The sequence below is a fragment of the Pogoniulus pusillus genome, chromosome 35 (genome assembly GCF_015220805.1).
Source record: "Pogoniulus pusillus isolate bPogPus1 chromosome 35, bPogPus1.pri, whole genome shotgun sequence".
NCBI lineage: Eukaryota > Metazoa > Chordata > Aves > Piciformes > Lybiidae > Pogoniulus > Pogoniulus pusillus.
In genome coordinates, this window is record NC_087298.1 from 3,209,073 (window position 1) to 3,232,281 (window position 23,209).

Here is a 23,209-nt window from a genome sequence, read left to right on the forward strand (position 1 = left end):
GCCATGGTCTGGTTGGTTGGGCAGGGCTGGGTGCTAGGTTGGACTGGCTGATTCCCAACCTGGCTGATTCTGTGATTCTGTGAACCAACCCCAATGATTTCCCAGGCACCTCAACTGGTTGCAGCTGTGCCCAAATCCATTGCATGGAAATAGCATTCCCAGGCTGGAAGATGAGTGGTGGTGCTCAGAGGTAGACTTCACATTCCTGGGGCTGTCACACAGAATCACAGAGCACTGTCGGGGTTGGAAGGGACCTCAAGTATCATCTAGCTCCAACCTCCCTGCCAACTTTACACTAGATCAGGTTGCCCAGGGCCACAGTCAGCCTGACCTTAAAACCATCACTGGTTGGAGCTTCCAGACCAACCTGGGCAACCTGTTCCAATGTCTCACCTTATGGTGAAGAACTTTTTCCTAACATCCAGTCTGAACCTACCCAATTTTGCTCCATCCCCCCTACTCCTATCCCTCCCCACACACCCTAATGAGACCCTCTGCAGCTTTCTTGCAGGGCCCCTTCAGGTCTTGGAAGACCACAATAAGGTCTCCTTGGAGCCTTCTCTCCTCTAAACCAAACAACCCAAACTCTCTCTGCCTGTCCTCGCAGGAGAGCTCCTTTGCATCTATCACAGTATCCCAGTATCCCAGTATCATCAAGGTTGGAAGAGACCTCACAGATCATCAAGTCCAACCCTTTACCACAGAGCTCAAGGCCAGACCATGGCACCAAGTGCCACGTCCAGTCCTGCCTTGAACAGCTCCAGGGACGGCGACTCCACCACCTCCCCGGGCAGCCCATTCCAGTGTCCAATGACTCTCTCAGGGAAGAACTTTCTCCTCACCTCCAGCCTAAATCTCCCCTGGCACAGCCTGAGGCTGTGTCCTCTTGTTCTGGTGCTGGCCACCTGAGAGAAGAGAGCAAACTCCCCCTGGCCACAACCTCCCCTCAGGTAGTTGTAGACAGCAATAAGGTCTCCCCTGAGCCTCCTCTTCTCCAGGCTAACCAATCCCAGCTCCCTCAGCCTCTCCTCGTAGGGCTGTGCTCAAGGCCTCTCCCCAGCCTCCTTGCCCTTCTCTGGACACGCTCAAGCATCTCAAAGTCCCTCCTAAACTGGGGGGCCCAGAACTGAACACAGCACTCAAGGTGTGGTCTAACCAGTGCAGAGTACAGGGGCAGAATGACCTCCCTGCTCCTGCTGACCACACCATTCCTGATGCAGGCCAGGATGCCACTGGCTCTCTTGGCCACCTGGGCACACTGCTGGCTCAGCGCACTGAGGGTGGGTGCCTGAGGGCCCCTGGGAGCTAGTGAGGATGCAGCCTAGCCCTGCATAAGCTGCAGGCCCCAAGGCTGATGTTGTGCCTCTTCTCTTCCCCCTGGGGGGGCCCACAGGTTCCCAGTTTCCTCTCTGGGCGACGGGCGCTGGCACCAGGCTGCCCTCGGCATCTCCCGGGAGCGGCTGGAGCCGCAGGTGGACTGTCGGCTGGTGGACAGGGTCAGCTGGCCCAATGAGTTTGGGATGGGGGTGAACACTGAGGGCTTGGTCATCATTGGAGGCCTGATCGAGTCCTTTGAGATCCCCTTCAAGGTGAGAGCTGGGCAGGGTTGGCAGGGCTGGGCGTGAGGATGCTCTCCAGCTGCGTGAAGGGAGGTGGCAGCTCTCCCTCTGAAGGAGTTGTTGCCTTCTCTTCCTGCTGGCGACTCCAGCACTGCCCTGGGCAGCCTGGGCCAGGGCTTGACAACCTTTTTGGCAAGGAAATTGGTCCTCTTGTCCAACCTCAACCTCCCCTGGTGCAACTTGAGGCTGTTTCCTTCTGCCTGGTCCAACTTGAAGCTGTTTCCTTCTACCAAGGAAATTAGTCCTCATGTCCAACCTCAACCTCGCCTGGTGCAACTTGAGGCTATTTCCTTCTGCCTGGTCCAACTTGAAGCTGTTTCCTTCTAGCAAGGAAATTGGTCCTCATGTCCAGCCTCAACCTCCCCTGGTGCAACTTGAGGCTGTTTCCTTCTGCCTGGTCCAATTTGAGGCTGTTTCCTTCTAGCAAGGAAATTGGTCCTCATGTCCAACCTCAACCTCCCCTGGTGCAACTTGAGGCTGTTTCCTTCTGCCTGGTCCAATTTGAGGCTGTTTCCTTCTGCCAAGGAAATTAGTCCTCTTGTCCAACCTAAACCTCCCCTGGTGCAACTTGAGGCTGTTTCCTTCTACCAAGGAAATTGGTCCTCATGTCCAACCTCAACCTCCCCTGGTGCAACTTGAGGCTGTTTCCTTCTGCCTGGTCCAACTTGAAGCTGTTTCCTTCTACCAAGGAAATTGGTCCTCATGTCCAACCTCAACCTCCCCTGGTGCAACTTGAGGCTGTTTCCTTCTGCCCAGTAACAAGCAATAGGACAAAAGAGCCCAACCCCCACCCGGCTCCAGGCTCCTTTCAGGTCATTGCAAAGAGCCAGGAGGTCTCTCCTTAGCCTCCTTTGGTCCAGGCTGAACAACCTCAGTTCTCTCAGTGGCTCCTCACAAGATTTGTGCTCTAGACCCTTCTAGTCCCTGCTGGGAGTTGCTGTGTGGGGAGGTGATGGTGAACTTCCAAGCTTTTGCTGCAGGCATGGTTGTCAGCCCATGGAAGGTGCCCTTTTGGTGCCCCTGCACTGGGTTGCTGCTCGGGCTGGGCCAGGGAAGGATGCTCTGCTGGAGCTGAACAGCAAAAGGTAGCAAGGGCCTGATCCTGCAGTGTGCTTAGCATCTCTGGAGTCACAGAATCATCAAATGGTTTAGGTTGGAAGGGACCTCAAGGATCAGCCAGCAAGCATCAGCCAGTTCCAATCCCCTGCCATAGGCAGGGACACCTCCCACTAGAACAGGTCACTCAAGGCCTCATCCAACCTGGCCTTGAACACCTCCAGGGAGGGAGCAGCCACAGCCTCCCTGGGCAATCTCCTCTCTGCCAGTTCAAACCCATTCTTCCTCATCCTGTCATTACCAGACCTTGCCAATAGTCTCTCTCCAGCCCTCCTGTAGCCCCCTTCAGATACTGGAAGAACACTCCAAGGTCTCCTCCAAGCCTGCAAAGCCCCAACTCTCTCAGCCTGTCCTCACAGCAGAGCTACTGCAGCCCTCTGAGCATCTTGGTGGCCTCCTCTGGACTTGCTCCAACACTTCCATGTTCTTCTTGTGTTGGGGGTTCCAGAACTGCACACAGGACTCCAGGTGGGGTCTGAGGAGAGCAGAGCCAAGGGGCAGAATCCCCTCCCTTGCCCTGCTGGCAAGTCCTCACTATGCTTTACAACAAGGCTGTTGAGACACTGGAGCAGGTTGCCCAGAAATGCCCTGGATGGCCACAGCCCTGGAAGCGTTCAAGGTCAGACTAGATGAAGCCTTTAGGAGCCTCATCTAGTAGGAGGTGTCCCTGCCCGAGGCAGGGGCTTGGAACTTGATGATCCTGATGGTCCCTTCCAAACCATTCTCTGATGTAACTCCAGAGCAGGTCACACATTGCTGGCTCTTAGCACTTGCTCCCTGGACCATGGTGCCCAGGCAGGTCTTGACGATGGGGAGTGAACGTTGATGGCCTAAACCATGCTAAGATGGTTTCAGCTGGGAGAAGCTGGAGGCTTCTTCCACCACATCTTTCCCTCTCCCCTGAAGGAAGGATGTTGGCCAAGTATGGTTGCTGTGTCTCTTTCTCCTCAGGGTGCTCTGCAGCAGCTGACCTTCGTGATGGGAGACCCAGGAGCCGCTGGCGAGCACTGCCGCAGCTACAGCTCCCCGTGCACAGGCTCCTTCCACCCCAAGAGCTTCAGTTCTCCCTGGGACCTTTCACCAGCCTGGCCAGAGGTGTGGCTGAGGGCAGATGATGTATCTGGGGGCCCAAGTTCCTCTTTGATGTCATGAAAAGTCCAACCCAGGGTGTTAATGCAGCCTGGGAGTCCTTGAGTTGAGATGCTTGAGGGTAGGAAGGGTCTGCAAAGAGAATCTGCTCAGCAGGTTTGCTGCTGGCACCAAGCTGGGAGGCTTGGCTGAGACAGCTGCAGGCTGTGCTGCCATCCAGAGAGACCTGCACAGACAGAGCTGGGCACAGAGGAACCAGATGAGGTTCACTAAGAACAAGTGCAGAGTCCTGCACCTGGGGAGGGAGAATAAACTGCAGCAGTCCAGGCTGGGAGGTGACTGCTGGAGAGCAGCCCTGGGGAGAGGGACCTGGGGCTGCTGGTGGAGAACATCCATGGCACAGCAATGTGCCCTGGTGGCCAAGAAGGCCAATGGGAGCCTGGGGGGCATTAGGAAGAGTGTGTCCAGGAGATCCAGGGAGGTTCTCCTCCCTCTCTACTCTGCCCTGCTGAGACCTCATCTTGAATACTGTGTTCAGTTTGGGGCTCCCCAGGTGAAGAGGGACAGGGATCTGCTGGAGAGGGTCTAGCAGAGGGCTATGAGGATGATGAGGGGACAGGAGGGCATGGCTGATGAGGAGAGGCTGAGTGCCCTGGGGCTGCTTAGTCTGGAGAAGAGAAGACTGAGAGGGGATTGAATCAATGATTATAACTCTCTGAGGGCTGGGGGTCAGGAGGGGGGGACAGGCTCTGCTCACTGCTCCCTGGGATAGGACAAGCAGCAATGGATGGAAGCTGCAGCACAGGAGGTTGCAGCTCAACACAAGGGGCAACTTCTTGCCTGGAAGGGTCCCAGAGCCCTGGCACAGGCTGCCCAGAGAGGTTGTGGAGTCTCCTTCTCTGGAGCCTTTCCAGGCCTGTCTGGATGTGTTCATGTGTGCCCTGAGCTGGATTGTGTGGTCCTGCTCTGGCAGGGAGTTGGACTGGATGAGCTCTTTTGGTACTTTCCAACCCCTAACATCCTGTGAGCCTATGATCTATCCAGTCTGAGGTCAGTTGTATGAGGTTCAACATGGCCAAGTGCTGGTTCCTGCACTTTTGGGTCACAACAGCCAGTCCAGAGTTGGGAATGAGTGGCTGGAAACTGCCCAGCAGAAAAGGACCTGGAGGTGCTGGTTGACAGCTGGCTGAAGATGAGCCAGCAGTGCCCAGAGGGTGGTAGGAGGAGAGGAAATGGCCTGAAGTTGTGCCAGGGGAGGCTCAGGGTGGGTGTTAGGAAAAACTTCTTCACTGCAAGAGTGGTCAGGCACTGGAACAGGCTGCCCAGGGTGGAGCCCCCATCCCTGGAGGTGTCCAAGAAACTTGGGGACAGGGTTTAAATGGCCAGGGTGGTGTTGGGTTGCTGGTTGGCCTATTGGATCACTGATGAGGTGATGGTGGCCAGCACAGGGTGGGGGGGTGATGCTTTCACCATCCAGACCCACCCTTCCTGGCGTGGATGGGTTTGGTGCAAAGGGAGAATGAGTTAAAACAGGAGTTTCTGAGCCAAAGAAAGCCTTGGGGGTGTGGATGGCCTCATGTGTGCAGCACAGGGAAGTGGTGAGGAGCTGTTGAGTAATGCTGCAGCTGGAGCTTAGCTTCTGGGAGGGTGGGAAGCTGTTCTCTGCAGTTCAGGGCTGCATTGCACCCTGTGGTGCATCATCCTCCTGCCCCCCACCCTGTAGCTCTTGCTGAGCATTGATCAGACCCCTTTTGGGGCTGCTTCTCTCCAGGTTCAACAGCCCCAAAGCTCTCAGCCTTTCCTCCTCACAGAGCTGCTCCAGGCCCCTCAGCAGCTTCCAGTGGGCTCTCTCCAGCAGTTCCTTCTCTCTCTCTTGAACTGGGCAGCCCAGAACTGGACCAAGTACTCCAGATTTGGCCTCACTAGATCAGAGTATACAGGGAGGAGAATCTCCCTTGACCTTCTGGCCACACTCTTCTTAATGCACCCCAGGAGACCATTTGCCTTCTTGGCCACTGCTGGCTTGTTGTGACCTTGCTCCAACAAGCTCCAAGCTGGGTTGTGACCTGTTTGCCATTTAGGAAGTCAGTGGAGTTTTGGGGCCATGGTGTCCAGCTGCATTCACTGCAGAGCCCTTCAGAAGTCTGGGGTCATTGCATCAGCACTTCCCTGGGTCAACAAACCACTCTTGGGCTCCTCAGGCAAGACACCAAGTTGGTCACACAAGAGCTCTGTACAAAACCATGGCATTAATGGCATCATTAATGATTATTAATGAGCCTTGTATGGGTTAGGTGGGAAGGGACCTCAAAACTCACCCCCTGCCACAGGTAGGGACACCTCTCACTAGAACAGGTCCCTCAAGGCTTCATCCAACCTGGCCTTAAACACCTTCAGGGAGGTTGTGGAGAACAGAAGCACCCAATGTGATCTTTGATCACATTGGGTGCTTCTGTGCTCCACAACCTCCCTGGGTGACCTGTGCCAGTGTCTCACCACCCTCAACCTGTGCCAGTGTCTCACCACCCTCAACCTGTGCCAGTGTCTCACCACCCTCACTGCAAAGAGTCCTTTCCTTACATCTAGTTCAAATCTCCCCTCTGCCAGTTTAAAGCCATTCATTGCCCCTTGTCTTGTCATCACAAGACCTTGTCAATAAGTCCCTCCCCAGTCCTCCTGGAGCCCCCTTCAGATCCTGGAAGGCCACTCCAAGGTCTCCTCCAAGCCTTCTCTTCACCAGGCTGAGGAGCCCCAACTCTCTCTGCCTGTCCTCATAGCAGAGCTGCTGCAGCCCTCTGAGCATCTTGGTGGACTTTTATGGACTTTTTCTAACAGTTCCATGTCCTCCTTGTGCTGGGAGCTCTATAACTGCACATAGGACTGCAGGTGGTAGATAGTAGCTGAAGCTGAGGCAGCAGTGCCCAGGTGGGCAGCAGAGCCAATGGCATCCTGGGCTGGCTCAGGAGCAGTGTGGGCAGCAGGACAAGGGAGGTTCTTCTGCCCCTGTGCTCAGCACTGCTCAGGCCACCCCTGGAGTGCTGTGTCCAGTTGTGGGCTTCTGAGTTGAAGAGAGCTGTTGAGGTGCTGGAAGGTGTTTGGAGAAGGGCAGCAAGGCTGGGGAGGGGCCTGGAGCAGAGCCCTGTGAGGAGAGGCTGAGGGAGCTGGGGGGGTGCAGCCTGCAGCAGAGGAGGCTCAGGGCAGAGCTCATTGCTGTCTGCAGCTGCCTGCAGGGAGGCTGTAGCCAGGTGGGGTTGGGCTCTGCTGCCAGGCAAGCAGCAACAGAAGAAGGGGACACAGCCTCAAGCTGTGCCAGGGCAGGTCTAGGCTGGCTGTTGTTAGGAAGTTGTTGTCAGAGAGAGTGATTGACATTGGAATGGGCTGCCCAGGGAGGTGGTGGAGTCTTTGTGGCTGGAGGTGTTGGAGCCAAGCCTGGCTGAGGCACTTAGTGCCATGGTCTGGTTGGTTGGGCAGGGCTGGGTGCTAGGTTGTGCTGGCTGAGCTTGGAGCTCTCTCCCAACCTGCTTGATTCTAAGATTCCATGATTCTGTTACTGTGCCTGGGCTGGTTTGAAAGCAGAGCTCTGCCATTAGTCAGAGCCCCCCCCTCTTTTTTTTTCCCTCTAATTTATTGTTTGGTCTTTGTTGGGGCTTTGGGGTTGTTGTTGGGGGTTTTTTTTTGCATATTGACACAACACAAAATCTTTTCCCATCCCCTGGAGCATCCTTTGCTGTCTGTGCCAAACTGAAACATCAGTGTTGATAGAATCACAGAGTGGTTTGGGTTGGAAGGGACCTCAAAGATCATCCACTTCCAATCCTCTTGCCACAGGCAGGGACACCTCCACCAGCCCAGCTTGCTCAAGGTCTCATCCAGAACACCTCCAGGGAGAAGGCAGCCACAAGCTCCCTGGGCAACCTGTGCCAGTGTCTCACCACTCTCACTGGAAAGAGTTTCTTGCTCATTTCCAGTCTCAGCCTCCCCTCTTCAGGCTCAGTGCGTTTGAATTCAGGACTATTTTAGCACTTGAGAGGTTGAATGCTTGGGAGAGGGTTGAGAGACTCCTCCTCCCTGTCACCCCTGGAATGGAAAGCATTTTGCTGTCATCTAGGATACAGATGTGGCTGCTCTGGCTCTGCCTTCCCATGTGTTGGGAGGCCATGCTGGGGACTCCATGCTGCAAAGAGTTGTGGCTGGCTCAGAGGCTTCTCCTCTCTCTGTTCCTCTTCTCCAAGTGGGTTTTGCACCCATCCCAGCCCCTGCACTGCTCACCCATTCTTCTTCTTCCCCTATCAGCCTTGCAAACTGTGCTCATTCCTCACTTCCCAGGTCTGAGCTCTGGAGGGGTTTAAACCCTCCTGGCTTCTGCCTCAACTCTTCTGCTTTTGGACAACTCCTGAGCTGGCTGAAGCAGTTCCCAGTTTGTCTTTCTCACTTGGCCTGTCTCAAGGAGCTGTTGCTGTTGGCTTTTGGTCCTGTTTACACAGAACCAATATAACTCAGTTGTGATTTCTTGGGCCTGAGAGACCACTAACTCCCAGCCTACAGCCTCCTTTCTCCTGAGCTCACCAGATGAGAGTTTCCACTGCAGACCTTTCCCATGCTGGATGCTGAAGCTGGGTTTAAAATGCTCCTCTGCAGTGTGTAGGAGTTCAGCTACAGGCTGGACCCCTGCTCCCCAGACTGGTTTGGGTTGGAAGGGAGCTTTAAAGGTCCTCCTGCAGTCAGCAGGGACATCTGCAGCTTGCTCAGAGCTAGAATGGTTCCAGGGATGAGACATCTGCCCCCTCTCTGGGCAACCTGGACCAGTTTATCACCACCTTCATTGTGCATTTCCTCCTCCTCTGTGGTCTAAATCCTCTCTCTTTACTTTGGACTCCTCATTCTTTACCCTGTCACAACAAGCCCTGCTCAAAAGTCTATCCCCAGCTTGCTTTCCCCCTGGGAGCTGGCATCTGTGGGCTGGGTTTGGTCTGCTCTGGCTTCACCTATTAAATACCTGAAGGCTTCAGCTGCTGCCCCTGCAGTGCCTCCCAGCTGGTGCTTAATCAGATCTGGGTAGTGAGAGGCAGCAACGTTTAAACCTGGAGTTTTAGGGAGGTGGGGGACAGAGCTTGGGCTGCTTGGGCTGGCTTCTCACCATACTCCTCCTCACCTGATGCCATCTGCCACCTGTGTCTGGATGCTTTATCCACAGGTGGCTTTCCCTTTGGAGCTCTGGCCCTGAAATCTTGACCAATTAGAGAATCATTAAAGTTGGAAAAATACCTTTGGGATCAAGTCTGACCATGACCTAACTGCCATGGCCACTAACCTCTATCCTGAGGAGCCACATCTTGAACATACAATCATAGAATCAGGCAGGGCTGGAAGGGAGCACAAGGAGCAGCCAGTTCCAACCCCCTGCCATGCCCAGGGACACCCTACCCTAGAGCAGGCTGCACACAGCCTCAGCCAGCCTGGCCTCAAACACCTCCAGCCATGGGGCCTCAACCACCTCCCTGGGCAACCCAGTCCAGCCTCTCACCACTCTCCTGCTCAACAACTTCCTCCTCACCTCCAGCCTCACTCTCCCCACCTCCACCTTTGCTCCATTCCCCCCACTCCTGACACTCCCTCACAGCCTCAAAAGTCCCTCCCCAGCTTTTTTGTAGCCCCCTTCAGCTGCTGGAAGGCCACAAGAAGGTGACCTGGGAGCCTCCTCTGCTCCAGCCTGCACAGCCCCAACTCTTTCAGTCTGTGCTCACAGCAGAGCTGCTGCAGCCTCTGAGCATCCTCCTGGCCCTGCTCTGGACACTCTCCAGCATCTCCACAGCCCTCTTGTCCCAGAGGCTCCAGAGTTGGATGCAGTGCTCCAGGTAGGGTCTCAGCAGAGCAGAGCAGAGGGGGAGGATCACTTCCCTCACCCTGCTGCCCACACTGCTCTTGCTGCCTCCCAGGCTCTGGTTGGTCTCTGGGCTGCAAGTGCACACTGCTGGCTCCTGTTGAGCTTCTCCTCCAGCAGCACCCCCAAGTCCCTCTCCTCAGGGCTGCCCTCCAGCCACTCACTGCCCAGCTTTTATTGGTGCTTGGCATTGCCTCGACCCAGCTGCAAGACCTTGCCCTTGGTCTTGTTGACCCTCCTGAGCTTGGCTTGTGCCCACCTCTGCAGCCTGCCCAGCTCCCTCTGGCTGGCATCCCTGCCCTCCAGCCTGTCAGCAGCACCACACAGCTTGGTGTGGGCAGCAAACCTGCTGAGGCTGCACTCAGTGCCTCTGTCCATGGCCCCAACAAAGATGTTTGCCAAGTCTGTTAAATTAGCACCTTGGGCTGCCAAAATTGGCTGGCAGGGCAAGTCCAGGGCAAGCTGAAAAGCTGAAGGACATTGATTTTTTTACTACTTTTCTCACCATTAAAGCTGCATTTCAAGACTGGTTTCAATTAGAAAAAAAACCCAAACCATAAACCAACCCAAAAGCAACCAAAAAAACCCCAAAGGCAGCCCTGGGTTGCTTACTGAGCTCATTAAGGAGGAGCTGTGGTTTCTTGTCCCCTCCAGGGACTGCTGCCCAGGGAATAGATCCTGAGCCTGCCTCCCCTGCAGGGAGCTGCTGTGCTCTGGTGGCAGTCACCCAGGTGGTGATGTGTCTCTGCTGGCATTTGTCCCCCTCCTAGGAGCTCGTTTGAGGTGTGAAAATGAGGGACAGAGCTCCAAAAGAGACCCCTCAGGCATTTCCAGGACACCTTGGCAGCAGGGGTGCCTCTGGGGTGCCAAGCACTGGGCACACCACCATGGCTGGGCAGGGAGGATGATGGTGATGGTCATGACCACCTGTATGGATGCAGGCTGAGCCAAAAAAAACAGGTCCTTGCAGCTAAAGGAGCTGGGCTGAGGTGGAGGCCTGGCTTACAGCGAGGGTGGGGGTGTCAGGGCAGGTTTGGATGCATCCCTGTGCCCTGAGGCAAGGTTTGGATGCATCCCTGTGCCCTGAGGCAAGGTTTGGATGCATCCCTGTGCCCTGAGACAAGGTTTGGAAGCATCCCTGTGCCCTGAGGCAAGGTTTGAAAGCATCCCTGTGCCTTGAGGCAAGGTTTGGATGCATCCCTGTGCCCTGAGGCAAGGTTTGGATGCATCCCTGTGCCCTGAGGCAAGGTTTGGATGCATCCCTGTGCCCTGAGGCAAGATTTGGATGCATCCCTGTGCCCTGAGGCAAGGTTTGGATGCATCCCTGTGCCTTGAGGCAAGGTCTGGATGCATCCCTGTGCCTTGAGGCAAGGTTTGGATGCATCCCTGTGCCCTGAGGCAAGGTTTGGATGCATCCCTGTGCCCTGAGGCAAGGTTTGGATGCATCCCTGTGCCTTGAGGCAAGGTTTGGATGCATCCCTGTGCCTTGAGGCAAGGTTTGGATGCATCCCTGTGCCTTGAGGCAAGGTTTTGCATGCCAGCATCCCGGGGGGGACAGTGTGGAGATGTCCACTACTAGTGGTGTGTGATGGGGTGAGGGGAAGGTGTTTAGAAACCTCCCCTCTGGTTTGCTAAATGAAGTGATTCCTTCACCAGTTTAATGGATTTGATGAGAGCTTTGTAGGCTCTTTGCCTGGTGGGTGAGAAGCTGGGCATGAGCTGGCAACACAAACTCTGAGCCCAGAGCCAGCTCTGTGGGAAGCAAGGGGGAGAGCCAGGGTGGGTGTCTGCAGCTCAGCTTCTCCCTGGGCACAGCAGCAAGGGCCAGCTGGCTGGAGCAGCACTAGGAAGCTTCATGCCCCTGATGCTGTTTCCTTTGGGTCATGCAGCAGCCCTGAGGAGGCTCTGCCTGGCCACCAGCCAGCTGTGTGGCTTTGCCTTCTGCTCACTGCTGCCCAGACTGGCAGAGGTCAGCAGCTCAGAGGGGCTTTGTGGTGCATTCTGCTGGTGGATGTGCCACAGTCCTCCAAATGTGTGGCACTGCCCAGCTCTGGTGCCAACTAAGAGAGCTGTTCCAGGGTGAGGATCCTGTCCTCCATCCAGTCCCTCCTGATGGAGCAGTCCTGCTCTGAGGAGTGCAGAGGCACAGGCAGCAGGATCGTGTGCACCCTCAGCAGGTTTGCAGCTGGCAGCAAGCTGAGCAGCGTGGGTGGCATGTCTGAGGGGTGGGATCCATGCAGAGGCACCTGGGCAGGCTGGAGAAGTGGGCTCAGGTGAACCTCATGAGGTTCATCAAGGCCAGGTGCAAGGTCCCAGACAAGGGTCAGGGCAAGCCTTGGTATTAGCACAGGCTGGGGATGAAGGCATAAAGAGCACTGCCAGCCCAGCCCCAGCCATGCATGGGCAGCAGGGGCAGGGAGGGGATCCTGCTCCTCTGCCAGGGTCTGCTGGGACCCCTCCTGCAGTGCTGGGGGCAGCTCTGGAGTGCTCAGCACAGCACAGACAGGGACCTGCTGGAGCAGGGTCAGAGGAGGGCACAGCAGTGCTGGCAGGGCTGGAAGGGCTCTGCTGTGAGGCCAGGCTGGGAGAGTTGGAGGTGTTCAACCTGGAGGGGAGAAGGCTCCAGGCAGACCTTCTGGTAGCCCTTTCAGTTCTTCCAGCTGAAACAGTGCTGTGATTCTGTGAGCATAGCAGATGGCCCAGAAGTGACATCCAGTTAAGAACCCCACACCACCACCAGAGGCTGTGACTCCCTTGCTCTGTGGCCCTGTGTCTGTTGAAGCAGGGTGGCTGTGAGCTGGCCATGCTCAGGGCAGGGCTGTAGCTCACAGCCCCTAAACCAGCAGTGCTTTTAATTTGTGAGCTGCTCACCAGCAACCTTCCCCCCTGGTTTATTTGGCAAGAAACCAAGTAGAGAGCTGCAGGAAAAGTGTTCTGGTTAAAACCTGCCTCCAGCACTTAAGCATCTCTGAAATGGTTCAGCTGTTCCTTACGGGCAGTCACATCCCCTGCGAGGTCACCTGCCCACAAACGAGGTGAGAGGAGCCAAAAAGGCACCCAAGGGACCTGCAGGCAGCTGCTTCACCCTCCTCAGCCCAGCCTAATGCTGCAGGGCTTTGCCCACCCCCAGAATAAGGACATGGAACTGCTGGAGAGAGCCCAGAGGAGGCCAAGAAGATGCTCAGAGGGCTGGAGAAGCTCCCCCGTGGGGACAGGTTGGGAAAGTTGGGTTTGTTCAGCCTGCAGAAGAGGAGGTTGCCAACAGACCTTAGAGAAGCCTTCCAGTGCCTGAAGGGGCTGCAGGAGAGCTGGGGAGGGACTTGTGACAAGGGCTGGCAGTGCCAGGATGAGGGACAGTGGCTGTGAGCTGGGAGAGGGGAGAGTGGGACTGGAGATGAGGAGGAAATGCTTTGCAGTGAGGGTGGGGAGACACTGGCAGAGGTTGCCCAGGGAGGCTGTGGATGCTCCCTCCCTGGAAGTGTTCAAGGCCAGGTTGGAAGAAGCCTTGAACAACCTGTGCTGGTGGAAGGAGGGGGTTGGAACTGGATGATCTTTAAGGTCCCTTTCCAATCCAACCCATTCTATGATACTATGATGCTCCAGGTCCAGCCTGGCTGTGCTGTGGATGCTCAGTGCTGGCTGCTTCCCTGCTCTCCCCAGTTTAATGCTGGTTTCCCTCCAGCTCACAGGCAGCCAAACCACTGTGATTTAATTGTCAGCATCTTCTGGTGTGTTCCAAGCTCTGCAGGCTCCTTCACTCTGCATTAGCCTTTCTCTGGGTGAAAACAGCTTCATTGCAGCCTGGCCTCTTCAGGTGCTCTGCTCTGATGGCTTTCTGCAGCCCTTCAGCCCTTTCACCCCTTGCTTTTCTCAGCCTCCCTCAGTTTTGGCTGGCCACTGGCTGCTGTTTAGGAAACACAGACTCCATGTCCCTTTGCTCTTCAGGACTCTGATGCTAACCACCTTGTGATGGTTTATGTGATGGTTTATGAGCAGGTATGGAGCTGTTGGAGGGTAGCACAGCCCTGCAGAGGGTCCTGGCCAGGCTGGATGGGTGGGCAGAGGCCAATGGGATGAGATTGAACAAGGCCAAGGGCAGGGTTCTGCACTTTGGCCACAACAACCCCAAGCAGCACTACAGGCTGGGGCCAGAGTGGCTGAGAGCAGGCAGGCAGAGAGGGAGCTGGAGGTGCTGGGAGAGAGGAGCCCTAGGGATGGGGACTCCACCACCTCCCTGGGCAGCCCATTCCAATGTCAATCTCTCTTGCTGGGATTCTTCCTAACATCCAGCCTGAACCTGCCCTGGCACAGCTTGAGGCTGTGTCCCCTTCTTCTGTCCCTGGGTGCTTGGCAGCAGAGCCCAACCCCACCTGGCTACAGCCTCCCTGCAGGTAGTTGTGCAGAGCAATGAGCTCTGCCCTGAGCCTCCTCTTGTGCAGGCTGAAGAACACAAGGAAAGAGATTAACGGGCAGAGAACAGAAAGGGAAGGATGCTCCATTTATCCTCGTACCTCTCTGCTCTCCTCCTGCAGCTCCACAAGGCAAGTGTGGGCCTGCATCTCCCTCTAGTGACTTCCCCCAGGCTATCTCCTCACCACCTCCATGCACCAAGCCCAGGAAGCCACCAGCCAGGGCTGAGGTCCCAGCCAGTGCCATGCCCTGTCAGCTCAGCAAGGTCTCACTGGGCTTGGTGGGCATGCAGGGCTGGTGGGCATGCTGCCAGCTGTTGCAGGAGAGGTGAAGGCTCTTCACACCCACCAGCCCACCCAGCACTGGGTCTGCCTGTGTGGGGCACAGTAGAAAAGCCCAGTCTGAGATGCAGCCATGCTGGATGTAAAGCTGAGGTGTGTGATGGGTTGGGTTGGAAAGGACCTTTAAAACTCAGCCCCATCCCCCTGCAACCAGCAGGGACATCTGCAGCTAGAGCAGGCTGCTCAGAGCCCCAAACAACCTCACCTGGAATGGTTCAGGGATGGGACAGCTCTCTGGACAGTCCTCTCCAGTGCTCCCCCAGCCTCTCTTCTTTCCAGTCTGTCTCTCCCTCTTTCAGTTTGAAACCATCACCTCTTATCCTGTCACAACAGGCCCTGCTCAAAGGTCTGTCCCCAGCTTCCTCATTAGCTTCTTCAGGCACTGAAACACCACTAGGAGGTCTCCCTGGAGCTTCCTCCAGGTTGAACACCCCCAGCTCCCTCAGCCTGTCCTCATAGCAGAGATGCTCCAGCCCTTGGATCATCTCCTCTGGACTCACTCCAGCAGCCCTGTGTTCTTCTGGTGCTGGGGACAGCAGAACTGGAGGCAGGATTGGAGGTGGAGTCTCACAAGAGCAGAGTAAAGGAGAGGAATTACCTCTCTTGCCCTGCTGGCCACACTCCTCTTGGAGCAGCCCAGGATACCCCAGTGAGGGTTGGAAGGAATCTCTGGAGATCATCTGGTGCAGGGTTCTGCACTTTGGCCACAACAACCCCAAGCAGCACTACAGTCTGGGGACAGAGTGGCTGAGAGCAGCCAGGCAGAGAGGGAGCTGGGGGTGCTGGGAGAGAGGAGCTGCAGAGGAGGCAGCAGTGCCCAGGTGGGCAGCAGAGCCAATGGCATCCTGGGCTGGCTCAGGAGCAGTGTGGGCAGCAGGACAAGGGAGGTTCTTCTGCCCCTGTGGTCAGCACTGCTCAGGACACACCTTGAGTGCTGTGTCCAGTTCTGGGCTCCTGAATTGCAGAGAGATGTTGAGGTGCTGGAAGGTGTTGAGAGAAGGGCAGCAAGGCTGGGGAGGGGCCTGGAGCAGAGCCCTGTGAGGAGAGGCTGAGGGAGCTGGGGGGGTGCAGCCTGCAGCAGAGGAGGCTCAGGGCAGAGCTCATTGCTGCCTGCAGCTGCCTGCAGGGAGGCTGTAGCCAGGTGGGGTTGGGCTCTGCTGCCAGGCAGCCAGGGACAGAACAAGGGGACACAGCCTCAAGCTGTGCCAGGGCAGGTCTAGGCTGGATGTTGTTAGGAAGTTGTTGTCAGAGAGAGTGATTGGCATTGGAATGGGCTGCCCAGGGAGGTGGTGGAGTCTTCAAGTGATTCAAGAGCCATCTGGACTCTTTCCAGTGTGATCTGCTCTGGGTGCTCCTGCTCTGGCATGGGCTGGACCAAATGGTCTTTTGAGGTCCCTTCCAGCCCCTGACATTCTATGATTCTACCAGAGCAAGTTCACCCAGAGCAGGCTGCACAAGACAGCATCCAGGCAGGTTTGGAATGACTCCAGAGATGGAGACTCCACCAGCTCCCAGGGCAGCCCTCTGCAGGGCTGCACCACCCTCAGCTTCAAGAAGCCTCTCCTCTTGTTCAGGTGGAGCTTCCTCCATTCTGAATGGCCATTTTGCTTCAGTGGTTTCAGCCATGGCACTCAGGATTGGATTTCTGCCCTGGAATCACAGACTGGTTTGGGTTGAAAGGGACCTTTAAAGGTCATCTGCTCCAACCCCCACCCTGCAGTGAGCTGTGGGCTCCTATCCATGCCCCTCCAGCATAGACAGTGGTGGGAGGAGGATCATGCCAGGTTGGATGAGGCTTTGAGCAGCCTGGACTGGTGGAAGGTGACCTTTAAGATCCCTTCCAACCCAGCCCAGGTTGTTTCTGTGATCACTGCAGTGGGGCTGTGAGAAGGAGGCTCCTGTCAGCATGGCCCACGCCAGCAGCTGGCTCCTGTCCCTTGGGGAGGAGGAGTTCTACTGTAGGTGGCTTGGAGGCTCCTGCCTGGGGCTGCCAAGCCTTGCCCACCCCTGCAGTGGGCATGCAGGTGGGAGCTGAGGAAGCAGCAGTGTGCTGAGAGGGAAAGGGCACGGGAAAGTGATGCCTGCATGTTTCAGGGCTTGTCTTTTCCTTCCTCCTCTTCAGGACTCCAGATTCACCAATTCAGATTTGACCTTGAGGCCACCTTGGACATGGGAGGACACTCAGGAGACCCTCAACCAGCAGCCTGATGGGAGCACCCCAGCTTCAGCCTCTGCAGCTGAGGAGGAGGAGGAGGGCAGCCTTTCTATTGAAGATGAAGGCTTTGAGCTGTTGAACTCCACCTATAACAAAATCACAGGGCCTGGCAGGCCTGGGCTCAGCAGGAGCAGCCTGTGGGTCACTGGTGGCTCTGGTGAGTCCCAGGGTGCTAGAGGCTGGAAGGGACCAAAGAGCTCATCCAGTCCAACCCCCTGCCAGAGCAGGACCACACAGTCTAGCTCAGGGCACACATGAACACATCCAGACAGGCCTGGAAAGGCTCCAGAGAAGGAGACTCCACAACCTCTCTGGGCAGCCTGTGCCAGGGCTCTGAGACCCTTCCAGGCAAGAAGTTGCCCTTGTGTTGAGCTGGCACCTCCTGTGCTGCAGCTTCCATCCATTGCTGCTTGTCCTATCCCAGGGAGCAGTGAGCAGAGCCTGTCCCCCACCCCCTGACCCCCAGCCCTCAGGTGTTTATAATCATTGATTCAATCCCCTCTCAGTCTTCTCTTCTCCACACTAAGCAGCCCCAGGTCCCTCAGCCTCTCCTCTTCAGGCAGTGCTCCAGTCCCCTCATCATCCTCACAGCCCTCTGCTGGACTCTCTCCAGCAGATCCCTGTTCCTCTTCAACTGAGGAGCCCAAAACTGAAGGCAGTACTCAAGATGAGATCTCAGCAGGGCAGAGTAGAGGTGGAGGAGAACCTCCCTGGATCTCCTGGACACACTCTCCTTAATGCCCCCCAGGCTCCCATTGGCCCTGTTGGCCACCAGGGCACATTGCTGCCCGTACTCCTGGTGTCTCCCATTTCTCCTGGTCCCCACCATGGGTAGCTGATGATGCTTTTATCCACCCAGGACGTTCCATCAAAACCCAGAGAGCAGCCAAGAAGGAAGGTGCCTCTGCCCCCTGGGAGGAGAACCTCACCATGGAGAAGCTGGTGGGCAGCCAGCGGCGCCTCCCGCCCGCCAAACCCAACGGTGCCACCGCTGACCTGCAGCCTGCAGCCTTCTCCAAGCTCTCCTCATCATCACAGCAGGCAGCTGGCTCCAAAGGACATCTGCTCAGAGGTCCTCTGGGCACAAAGCCAGCAGCAGGTGCCCTGGAGCAGCCTGCAGCAGCAACCAGCCCTGCTGTCCCAGGGCCTGGGGACGGCGCTGCCCACCTGGGCGGCTTCATCTCGCCGGTGGCACATGGACAGCAGGGTCAGGTGAAGCCAGGGCCACCAGGGCTGCCAGGACCACCAGGGCTGCCTGTGAGTGCTGGAGGAGATGGCTGTGGTAGGGGAGGGAGGGATGGATGGGTGCTGGTGCAGCTTCCCTCCAGCGTGGGTACCACGTCCAATCCTGCCTTGAACAGCTCCAGGGACGGCGACTCCACCACCTCCCCGGGCAGCCCATTCCAGTGTCCAATGACTCTCTCAGGGAAGAACTTTCTCCTCACCTCCAGCCTAAATCTCCCCTGGCACAGCCTGAGGCTGTGTCCTCTTGTTCTGGTGCTGGCCACCTGAGAGAAGAGAGCAACCTCCTCCTGGCCACAACCTCCCCTCAGGTAGTTGCAGACAGCAATAAGGTCTGCCCTGAGCCTCCTCTTCTCCAGGCTAACCAATCCCAGCTCCCTCAGCCTCTCCTCGTAGGGCTGTGCTCAAGGCCTCTCCCCAGCCTCGTTGCCCTTCTCTGGACACACTCAAGCATCTCAATGTCCCTCCTAAACTGGGGGGCCCAGAACTGAACACAGCACTCAAGGTGTGGTCTAACCAGTGCAGAGTACAGGGGCAGAATGACCTCCCTGCTCCTGCTGGCCACACCATTCCTGATGCAGGCCAGGATGCCACTGGCTCTCTTGGCCACCTGGGCACACTGCTGGCTCATGTTCAGGCAGGTATCAATCAGCACCCCCAGATCCCTCTCTGTCTGGCTGCTCTCAGCCACTCTGACCCCAGCCTGTATCTCTGCATGGGGTTGTTGTGGCCAAAGTGCAGCACCCTGCACTTGGAGCTATTGAACACCATCCCCTTGGACTCTGCCCATCTGTGCAGGCAGTCAAGGTCCCACTGCAGAGCCCTTCTGCCCTCCAACCCAGCCACATCTGCCCCCAGCTTGGTGTCATCTGCACACTTGCTGATGACTGACTCCATGCCCTCATCCAGATCATCTATGAAGCTGTTAAAGAGGATGTTTGGTTGGAGTTTGTTTTCCTGCTTGTGAGCATCCTGGGTGGAAAGACAGGAAGAAGCAGCTCCATCCAAGTCTGAGGTGCTGGCTGGGCAGAGCTGCTTTCTGCTGCCAGGGCAGGAGGGAAGGAGAAGCATCACACAGGGCACACTTCCCACCCCACCAGGCTTTGGGGTGTTCCATGGAGGACTTGGTGCTGCTGGTTTGCTCTCCATCAGCCATTTCAGTTCATGCCTGGGGCAGGATGGCTCTGACCATGGCACTGGTCACCCAGCCACTGTGGGATCATTGTTCATTGCAGGGGATCACACAGCTCTTCTGCTTTACCTTTTAGGGCTGCCCTGGGAGACGTGGGCTGGTGGGACCCAAAGGAGACAAAGTGAGTACCAAGGAAACCTGGGCTGCAGGAGCCTGGGCAACTGCCACACGTGGTCTGGGTTGATGTGGGTGGTGGTCAGCAGGAGTGTGAGCTAGAGAGCAAGTTCCCATACTGAGAGTGGGGAGAGCCTGGCCCAGGCTGCCCAGAGAGCTGGGAGCTGCCCCATCCCTGGAACCATTCCAGGGCAGCTTGTTTGAGGCTCTGAGTGACCTGCTCCAGTTGCAGATGTCTCTACTGGCTGCAGGGGGGGGAGTTGGCCTGGGTGAGCTTTAGAGGTCCCTTTCAACCCAAAGCAGCCTGGGATTCCATGACAAGCCCTTTCCCTGCCACCCTTACGTTGGCACTAGCTGGCAGGTGCTTGGTGATGCTCTGGATGGATGTGCCCCATCCATAAGGCATCTTTCCTAAGGTGTAAAGGAGCAAAGTTGTGGCCCCATGAGCCATGGCACTTCTGTGTGCCTTGGAGTCACAGAACAGAGTCACCAAACCAGCTGGGTTGGCAGAAACCTTTCAGGTCCTCGAGGGAAGCACTAACCCAGCACTGCCAGCTCACTGCTAAGCCATGGCCTTCAGCACCACAGCTGCAGGGCTTGAAACAGCCCCCCCAGGGATGGGGCTGCCTGGGGAGGTGATGGAGTCACCTCCCAAGAGGAGGCTGGGTGAGGCACTTAGTGCCATGGGTTAGTTGGTTAATTAGTTAGTTAATTAATTAGGTGATGGGTTGGACTTGATGATCTCAGAGGTCTTTTCCAAGCTGCTTCATTCTGTGGTTCTGTGACTCCACCACTGCCTTGGGCAGGCTGTGCCAGGCCTTGAATCACAGAATCAATCAGGTTGGAAGAGACCTCCAAGCTCATCCAGTCCAACCCAGCCCCATCCAGTCAACCAGACCATGGCACCAAGTGCCCCATCCAGCCCCCTCCTGAACTTGGCAAGCCTTAGCCTTACTGCTGGTGGCTTTTAGGTGAGCCTGGGCACAGAGGTGTGCATGGGAAGCTCCTTCCTTTTCTCTGCTGTCTGAAGCAACTGAGATCTGAAGAGCTGGGTTCAACCCAGGAATGTCCCTAGGCTTAGGTGCTGCTCAGGGCTGCCTTGCCCCAGAGTTGGCTGTTAAAGGGCAGAGTGGTTTGAAGGAGCTACCTTTGTCTCCCCAGGGCTACCCTGGAGCCATGGGGCGGATGGGCCCCCCTGGTGACCCAGGTCCTGCAGGCATCCCTGGTGTCCCCACCATTGTCCTCTGGAGGAACTCCAGGGAGGACTGGCAGAGCTTCACAGTGAGTTACACAAGTGCTTGGGGAGCTCCACTTCCATCTCTCCACCAGCAGCTGTGCAGGCACCTCTCTGTCCTGCTGGGATGAGAGCTGGGAGGAAGAATTCCCAGTGGTTTCAGGCTCCTAATTCATTGGGCAGGAGGAGAGGGATGAGGTTGTCAGGTGGAGGCAGAGGGGAGGGTGTCAAGGAGTGAGATGCTGCTTGCAGGGGATGGCTCTGGAGGTGCTTATCTTCAGCCTCCCAGTGAGTGGCAGGGAAGCATTCCCCCCCTCACAGCCTCCCCAGCAGTCAGCTCCTCACCCTGCAGCAGCTCAGCAAGGGCCCAGCCCACAGCTTCACACTGCCCTTTCCTGCTGCCAGGGTCACAGGGCCACAGACACAATAGCCCAGGGGGGCCTTTGGGTGCCTCATGTCACCCTGCCCAGACGCTGCCTTCCCTTCCAGATAGGCTTCTGGCCAACAGCACTGGGCCAGGAGCCAGCAGGCAAAGCCCAAGGAGCCTGCAGCCAGTGCCAGCTTCAGCTTCCCAAAGACAGCCAAGGCTGCTGCCTGCTCCCTCTGCAGTCCCAGCCCCCAGGCACCCAGGCTGGGGCTCCACCAAAGGAGTCATCTCCCTGTGGGCACAGGCTGGCAGAGTTGGGGCTGTTCAGCCTGCAGAAGAGAAGGCTGCAGGCAGACCTTAGAGCAGCCTTCCAGTGCCTGGAGGGGCTGCAGGAGAGCTGGGGAGGGACTTTGGACAAGGGCTGGGAGTGCCAGGATGAGGGACAGTGGCTGTGAGAGGGGAGAGTGGAGATGAGGAAGAAATTCTTCAGAGTCAGAGTAGGGAGACACTGGCAGAGGTGGCTCAGGGAGGCTGTGGGTGCCTCCTCCCCAGAGGTGTTCAAGGCCAGGTTGGATGAGACCTTGAGCAGCCTGGGTTGGTGGGAGGTGTCCCTGGGCATGGCAGGGGGTTGGATCTTCAAAAGAAAAGGGGGGAAAAAAAGGGATTTGGGGTCCATTGTAACATTTTTCCTTCCCTTCTTTCTCCTTTCAGCAATCATCCTTCTACCAGCTCCTCCATGCAGGCTGGCCTGTGAGTATTGCTCTGGAGCAGCTTTCTGGGCTTCAGTTCTCCCTCACCTGGAGCTTTCCCTTCTCCCAAGCATTTCATCAGTGAAGTCTGTTTGCCCAATGTTTCTCCTTCCAATCCAGAGAAAACCAGGAGCCCCTGGCCCTCCAGGACATCCAGGGAGAACAGGATCACCAGTAAGTGAGGACAACCCTGATGTGCCCTCCCTGGCTGGGTGCTTCCAGCTGGGACAGCTTGCAGAGTGGATGTCTCTGTCAGACCCAAACTGGAACTGCTGCCTGCTGGCTCCTGCTGTGCTGCCAGCAAGGGCCTTGGGATTGGGTGTCAAAGAAGACTGTTGGTTTGCTTAGAGTCACAGAATCAGGCAGGGTTGGAAGGGACCACAAGGAGCAGCCAGTTCCAACCCCCCTGCCATGCCCAGGGACACCCTACCCTAGAGCAGGCTGCACACAGCCTCAGCCAGCCTGGCCTCAAACACCTCCAGCCATGGGGCCTCAACCCCCTCCCTGGGCAACCCATTCCAGCCTCTCACCACTCTCCTGCTCAACAACTTCCTCCTCACCTCCAGCCTCACTCTCCCCACCTCCAGCTTTGCTCCATTCCCCCCAGTGCTTCTCTGCTTCCCATCCAAACTGGGGGGGTGGTTGCTATGCACCTCCCTGGGTTCTGTGGTTGGGATGATGGTTTACATCCATCCCTCTGGGTTCTGTTGCTGGGATGATGGTTTACATCCATCCCTCTGGGTTCTGTTGCTGGGATGATGGTTTACATCCATCCCTCTGGGTTCTGTGGTTGGGATGATGGTTGACATCCATCCCTCTGGGTTCTGTTGCTGGGATGATGGTTTACATCCATCCCTCTGGGTTCTGTGGTTGGGATGATGGTTTACATCCATCCCTCTGGGTTCTGTTGCTGGGATGATGGTTTACATCCATCCCTCTGGGTTCTGTTGCTGGGATGATGGTTTTCATCCATCCCTCTGGGTTCTGTTGCTGGGATGATGGTTGACATCCACCTCCCTGGGTTTTGTTGCTGGGCCAAGTGTCAGCTCCTGCACCTGGGTCAGCACAATCCCAAGCGCAGCTCCAGGCTGGGTGGGGAATGGCTGAGAGCAGCCCTGAGGAACAGGCCCTGGGGGTCTGGGCTGATGCAAAGCTCAACCTGAGCCTGCAGTGTGAGTACAGCCCAGAAAGCAACCCTGTGCTGGGTGCAGCCAGAGCAGTGTGGGCACAGGGCAAAGGAGGGGATTCTGCCCCTTGGCTCTGCTCTCCTCAGACCCCAAATGCAGTCCTGGGTGCAGTTCTGGAGCCCCCAGCACAAGCAGGACATGGAAATGTTGGAGCCAGTCCAGAGGAGGCCACCAAGATGCTCAGAGGGCTGCAGCAGCTCTGCTCTGAGCACAGGCTGAGAGAGTTGGGGCTCTGCAGCCTGGAGAGGCTTGGAGAAGACTTTGGGGTGGCCTTCCAGGATCTGAAAGGGGCTCCAGGAGGGCTGGGGAGGGACTATTGACAAGGTCTGGTAATGACAGGAGGAGGAGGAATGGGTCCAAATTGGCAGAGAGGAGATTGAAACTGGATGTTAGGAAGAAGTTGTTTGCAGTGAGGGTGGTGAGAGACTGGCACAGGCTGAGGGTGGTGAGACC

At 56.7% G+C, this 23,209-nt stretch overlaps 1 protein-coding gene across 1 annotated transcript in view; it reads left to right on the plus strand.

The window, feature by feature from the left end:
* The window catches only part of COL27A1 (collagen type XXVII alpha 1 chain), a 92,044-nt gene that overhangs the window by 34,045 nt on the left and 34,790 nt on the right, over positions 1-23,209 (plus strand). The window contains exons 4-11 of the mRNA XM_064171618.1: positions 1,394-1,589; positions 3,687-3,830; positions 16,579-16,828; positions 17,531-17,928; positions 19,182-19,226; positions 20,381-20,500; positions 21,532-21,570; positions 21,690-21,743. Coding sequence (XP_064027688.1) covers positions 1,394-1,589; positions 3,687-3,830; positions 16,579-16,828; positions 17,531-17,928; positions 19,182-19,226; positions 20,381-20,500; positions 21,532-21,570; positions 21,690-21,743 — 1,246 coding nt within the window. The remainder of the gene's footprint in view (positions 1-1,393; positions 1,590-3,686; positions 3,831-16,578; positions 16,829-17,530; positions 17,929-19,181; positions 19,227-20,380; positions 20,501-21,531; positions 21,571-21,689; positions 21,744-23,209) is intronic.